This window comes from Neophocaena asiaeorientalis, unplaced genomic scaffold (genome assembly GCF_003031525.2).
Source record: "Neophocaena asiaeorientalis asiaeorientalis breed wild unplaced genomic scaffold, Neophocaena_asiaeorientalis_V1.1 scaffold1040, whole genome shotgun sequence".
NCBI classification, from domain to species: domain Eukaryota; kingdom Metazoa; phylum Chordata; class Mammalia; order Artiodactyla; family Phocoenidae; genus Neophocaena; species Neophocaena asiaeorientalis.
Window position 1 is genome coordinate 33,342 of NW_020171694.1, and position 6,575 is coordinate 39,916.

The 6,575-nt window shown below is 41.1% G+C and overlaps 1 protein-coding gene across 4 annotated transcripts in view; it reads left to right on the forward strand.

Moving 5' to 3' along the window:
* The first annotated feature begins 2,026 nt into the window (after positions 1 to 2,026).
* SPG11 (SPG11 vesicle trafficking associated, spatacsin) overlaps positions 2,027 to 6,575 on the forward strand; it is a 76,229-nt gene continuing 71,680 nt past the window's right edge. For 2 of the 4 annotated variants that reach the window (XR_003002580.1, XM_024740601.1), the window contains exons 1-3: positions 2,027 to 2,310; positions 4,617 to 4,801; positions 5,664 to 5,888. Coding sequence is in view for 3 of the 4 variants with exons in the window: in XM_024740601.1 (XP_024596369.1) it covers positions 2,081 to 2,310; positions 4,617 to 4,801; positions 5,664 to 5,888 (640 nt within the window). In the remaining variant the exon portion in view is untranslated. The remainder of the gene's footprint in view (positions 2,311 to 4,616; positions 4,802 to 5,663; positions 5,889 to 6,575) is intronic. The other 2 variants (XM_024738784.1, XM_024739508.1) reach the window with 1 other exon arrangement.

Below are 6,575 nucleotides of genomic sequence, written 5' to 3' on the forward strand. Positions count from 1 at the left end.
ATGACAAGTATTCCATACAGAGGCACTAGTGAGCACAAAGCCCCCAGAGTGAGAATGAACTTGGTGTGTCTCAGGAAAAGAAAGAAGGACAGTGTGACTTAAGTATACAGGTAAGGGGGGGAGGGTGATAAGGTAGGAGAGAGGTAAGCAGAGTACACATCTGTAAGCCATGGTTATTTTTTAAAGTCTGGATTTTTAACTGCTGGGAAGTCAGAATTTTAAACAGGGAAGTGACATAACGTGATTTTGTTTTGAGAAGATCACTCTGACTGCTGATTGTTAGGGCAACAGGATAGAAAGCAGAGAAAAAAATGTTCAGAAGTTCTTTTTCCAAAGCTGGGGCAAGAATTGAAGAGCTTTAGGGAGAGAAAGAGAAGTTTGGAAAAGGTTTTGGAAGTAAGAGTTGACAGACATTGCTGATGGGCTGCATAAGGGTGGTGGTGAAGAATCCAGGATGACTCCCAGGCAGAGTGAATGGTGGGTGCCCTAGACTAACGTGGGGAACACACGAGGAAAAATGCATTGCGAAGGGTTATAATCAACATTTTAGACACTTTAATATGTCCTGTTAGAAATCCAAGTAGATATATCAAGTAGGTGAAGAGCAGTCTGGAGGTGAAGGAAAAGGTCAGGGATAAAGACACAAAAGTGGGAGTATCAGCACACAGATGTATTACAAGTTAGGAGTGAGGAAGAGATGATGTAGGAAGAAAAGCCAACATAGGGGACTGAGGAGGAGTTATCTGAAAAAAATAGGTTGAAAATTACGGAAGTGGTGCTACCAAAGTTGAAAAGAAAGTACTTTAAGAAAGGAGTGTGTGGGCTTCCCTGGTGGCGCAGTGGTTAAGAATCCACCTGCCAAGGCTAGGGGGACACGGGTTCGAGCTCTGGTCCAGGAAGATCCCACACGCAGCAGAGCAGCTAAGCCCATGGGCCACAACTACTGAGCCTGTGTTCTAGAGCCTGCAAGCCACAGCTACTGAGCCCACGTGCCACAACTACTGAAGCCCGCACACCTAGAGCCGGTGCTCCGCAGCAAGAGAAGCCACAGCAGTGAGAAGACCCGGCTCACCGCAACTAAAGAAAGCCCACGCACAGTAACAAAGACCCATGCAGCCAAAAGTTAAATTTATTTTTTAAAAAAGAGTGTGGAATGAGGAGATGTGACAGAGGAGGGAGGCACTGACTACAGAAAGAGTCAATTTGGAATCTTCTGAAAGGGTATCAGAGCAATTGGACAGTAGGTAGTAGTCTCTGTAGGTTAAGGAACGATTTTCTTTTAAAGAGTGATATTACAGCATGCCTGCATGATAATGAAAGCACTGCCATAAAGTGGCCGGGGCGGGGAAGGGTGGAGAGTAATGAAGGCGAAGAAAGTTTACGAAGTCCTACAACAGGAGGAGGATGGGAATCAAAGCACAGACAAAGGAGGTGACCTTTGATAGCTGTGTGACGCCATCTGATTGTGGAAAAGTATGTGTTAAGAAAGGCACTGCTGTCCTTTAGGAGACCATTCCAAAATGCCTACTCCCCACCTCTTCTCGCCCCCTCTGCTGGCCGATCTTGGATTATACCTCCCAGAGGAAAGAGTAGTAGGAAACAGGAACTCTACCACTTCCACCCACCCTGTTCCCCTGGCTGTTACAATGGATATTATTTGATGTCAGCATCAAGTCAGCTCCCTCATCATGGATCGGTCAAATACCAAGGACGTTGCACCACTCAGGGCCTGTAAGCAAAAATAACAGCCCAATAAGAAAAGCGAAGAGTGGCAGGCACAGGCCTCCAATAGATAGGAGGCAGCAAGGGTAAGAAAGCAAAGGGTAATGCTACAGAGTGAGAACAGCTGCTACAGCCACCTTAAGCCGCTAATGGAGGCCCTCAACTCTCAGCAAACCGTGGGCTAGAAACAAAGGCAGCTGTGGCTTTGCTGGAGTGGGTGGTGCGGAGAACTTAACCGGGCAGACTACGTCAGCGTATATCTCCCCGCGGGAGTCACGAGGCTGACAGCGGGTCGGCTACACTGCGCACGCGCAGGACACAGCGGGCGGTAGGGACCGGAAGGACCGGTGCGAGCGGGATGGCTGCAGACAAGGGGGCTGGAAGCGCTGAAGCCGTGGAGCGGGTTCTACCCGTGTTGTTGGTGCCGGTCCCCGCCGAGGCAACAGGGCGTCTGGGATCCCGGGCGCAGTTGCACAGGGAGCAGGAGGTTCTGGGGAGCCTGACGGCTGCGGGCAGCCTTCACGTGCTTCCCTTGGCGCCCGGCGGCCGGGGCGGGGGCGGCTGCCGCCTGGAAGGCCCTTTTCGGCAGTAAGTGCTGTGGCCGGGCCTGGCCTTGTGGAGGGAGTCTGCAGCCTTAGCTTGGCTGGCGCCTCTGCTCCCCTCCTACCTTGGAGGTGGCGGGAGAGGGATGACGGTGGAGGGCAACGCCTCAGAGGCAGGCCCGGTTCCTTCTCGGAACATTTTCCTCGGTTTGTCGCGTCCCTGCACCCATTTCCCTTTCCGGGTGGGTGGAGACAGTATCCAGATCCTCTCCGGACGTGGAGAACCTGTAATGAATCCCAGTTTGGACGCTTTTTAAATTCATTTAACACAGGTTGATTAATCGTCACTTTGCCGTGCCCCACGCCCATTTTCTTCAGTTAAATCTGTTAAAGATGCCAGCTGAGGGGCATCATCTCTCATTTGAATCATCCTGTTACCTTTTCCTTATCTCTGATACAGATAGCTGTTTCCTTCACATTTGGGCTTCCCCTCCCCTCCACCCCCCTTCAAGGACAGAGCCTGCGTTTTCTACGCACTTATTCGTGTATTCACTCAACAAATACTTATGCGCTTTCTGTTCGTTACCTAGGAGCAGTGCCTAAAAGGTGTAATAAGACAGTTCTTACATGTGAGGTTGTATGGTTGGGAAGACAGAAAAGAAACAATTTCAATCATATATTACTTTCCACATATGTAACTCTTACAGTTTACATCATTAAGTTTGAGAGTGCCTTCCGACGCTTTGGACTCTTTAATAACAAAACATTTTAGAAATGTTAACGATTTTGTGTAGCCACAGAGGAGTTGTGGAATATCCAGGTCCTATAAAAGTGCCTCACAGTAGAGATTAGTTTGTTCAATCACTGAATGTTTTAACTTGTTTTATGTTTGTCTTCTTTATTCCCGATCTCTAGTTGCTAGGAAAAGGAATCCCTCCTTACCATAAGTTAGTTGATTCAACAGTATTAAGTACCTATGAACACAGCCATATAAGGAAAGGAATGAGGCAGAGAGAGAACCTCACAGAAGATAAGCAGAACAGACATAAAATAATGGGGGCTTTTGTAAGCTATAGCATGAAATTAGTGGGGGAGGATCAAGAAGGGCTACTTTTTAGTTTTTTTAGTTGAATTCAGTTAAAATAATTCGTAAGGTAAAAATAAGGACAAGTTTATAGTGTACAGAATTTGCTTCCTCCTTTTCTCAAAGTATGTATGGTCCTTTGTATGTTGTTGAAATCACTGTACATTCTATATTATGTTCACTGAAAATTCTCTTTCCACGTGGCAGTATAGTCCCATGTACTAATGATGTTACTGGTTTCACAGTATTCAGCCTTTTAAATATATCTTAATTTGTTTAACCTTTTTCATATTTGACATCAGATTTCAGTGTGAACAGTCAGGAATTGGCTGTTTATGAAACATCATTCTAGGTATAAAGACAGAAATACAAAATGTCAGTGTTTTTTTCTAATAATAACATAGTAGCACCAAGTCCACTGTTGTTAAATATAAAACTTACTACTTCTCTAGAAAAAAAGCTTTTTTTAAAAGATGAAACTATCAGCATGGTAACCTCATCTCATTCCATTGCATTGTTTTCAGCATTGGGGCTCTCTTTTTTCTCTTGTAATGTAACTTAATTTTATTATTTAATTTGAAGCTGTAGCATTATTAGCCTCTTTCCATCCTTGTTAGTCATGTTGGTATGTTGACTTTACACTGCTTTAAATATTCTATAACTGCACTTAAATTGAAAATTTAGTTCCTCAGTTGCACTACCCACATTTCAAGTGCTCAGTAGCCACATGAGGTTGTTGGCTACTGTATTGGACTTTGCAGATGTGTAGAATACTTGCATCTCATGGAAAGTTTCGTTGGACAGAGCTATTGTATAATATGCCAGTTTAGAGTCTTCAAAGTCTATAAATGCAAATAATCACTTTCTTTTTTTAAAGTTATTCAAAGCACTTATGTTAGCAAAACGTATTTTGTTAATTGTGAAGACCACCTCTTATAAATAATAGACATATTTGGTTGTTGAAACATATCCTTGATCATGACAGTTCCTTTAAACACACCATCAGTCCAGATTTAGGATGAAGGAAAAAAGCAGCCACCATTTCTTGATCTTTGCCCCCTTTTCACACATGACTCCTATATTCTTGTGTTGCCCTGAAGGGACTGGAAGTTCTAGAGCAGTTTACATTCCCTTAGGTTGTATATAGAAGTAATGCTATTAGGTGAACCAAAGAGTTGTTCTCTACTTCTTCTGTCCTACCTTCACCATTGTGGGTAAGTATTATTGTGGATATAGAATATAATAAATAGTCTAAACTTTTTCCTTAGGTTTGTATGGGAGGACTCTCATAACAGTGGGACACCAACAGACAAGCCCAGACTGCTTGCTCTTAGTGAAGATAATGCACTGCTCATCTGTGAATTTAATTTGGAAGATGGAAGATGTGATGCAACCATTTCATATAGCTATACTGAGGAGACATTGCAAAAGCTCATTGAAGATCAAATTATCAGTAAGTATTTGCAGGTGGTCTTTTAGCATGTTTGAATTTGTGTATTACTATGTAATTTTATGTATTTCAGGAAAAGTCCTTATAGAGGTGAAGTCAGGGAGGGATATTTGTCCAGTACAGTAGGCACTAGCCACATGAGGCTATTAAGCCCTTAATGTGCTTAGTATCAATTAATATGTCCTTTAAATGTCAAATGTTGATACATTCCAGATTTGAAGACTTGGTACTAAAAAAGTAAAATACCTCACTAATAGTTTTTGTATTACATGTTGATAATGATATTTTGAATACGAGGTAAATAATATATAATAAAATTAGTTTCACCTGTTTTCTTTTTTCAGTGCAGCTACTAGAAAATTTAAAATTACATGTGTGGCTCACTTTTGTGACTGACATTATATTTCTATTGGATAATGTGCTGATCTAGACTGGTTACAGACCTGTTGGCTATGTCCCATCCTGAGGGCTGCAGGGAGCAGAAATCAAAGCACTCAGGCTTCTATTTTTAAGGCAGTTGCATTCTCGCTACCCTGATTATAAGGTTCCTTCTTTTCCTTTTAAAAAAAGAGTCTGTGATTGTTCTTATTTGGTCTCATGGGTAAGTAGGCTTTTTTGATCATCTTCTGGTGTGTTGCCACACTCTGGCTGTAAACAGAAGGCACAGAGACATTGTAGGCCATCTTTATTCAATTCCTTACTTACCTTCCACTTGCTTAGGTGAGTTTGACCAATAATTGTCTAGAGTTGGACTAAGTTAAATGCTGATTCTTTTTTGTTTTACCTGTTTGTGTTAACAGAATCAAATTTACCAGTTGTAAAATTGTGACCAGTGAGTTTGACGTAATATCCTTTTGTTTTATAGGTATTTCCTTATTATCTTTGAGAATTCTGTCATTTCACAGTAACACATCATTATTGTTCATCAATGAATATATCATCCTGCACATTCTATTTCCTGAAAGAGATGCTGAGATTAGGGTACTCAGCTGTTTCACATTATCCTTGCCTGCACAGGCAGTGGACAGGATTGTTGACACACAGCTCTGCAGAGGAATTCTTTTTGTTTTGAGTCGTTTAGGCTGGATCTGTATCCTTGTTGGTAAAGATGTTGATGTGTGGGGGAGGAGAATACCTGGAAAAATGAGCCTTTTTATAGGCTTTTAGTTTTAGGGACTGGGCTGTAGGTAGCAAGATTAATTTTTCAGTAAAACTTTCAGGGAAAAAGATCTTCATGAACTTAAAATACTCAAACTACATTGCTTTATATTCCATTCAAATATTTTTCAGTTTATAAATCATAATCATCTTGTCCAACTTATTTATGTTGTTTTAAAATTGTGTATGTTCTGCATTACCCATTTATTTAAAATATACTTATTAAATATCTACTTTGTGCTTGTTCCAGGAGAGATTTAGATGACTGCTTATGATATGATACACACATTTTCATGTGTGAATATAACCTATCTCTTATCGTCTCTGATGATTCCATCATATTAGGGAATCAAATGGTTTGCATAACTGTTTGAAATTTGTTTTTGGAAAACTATCACAGATTTTCTGTCTTTAGCAGATTCATAGGTCACCAGCAAAATTATTTTGAAGATTATTTGAAGAACGACCCGTTATGTGTTTTTGGAACTTTCATTTCTGCATTAAAGAAGTAATTTTTCTATTTTACATGTATCATAGCCTGTGTTAAAATTTATTTTGTAAAAATTGTTATAGAATATTGGATTAACCTCATTTTTTTTTTTTTTTTTTTTTTTTTTTT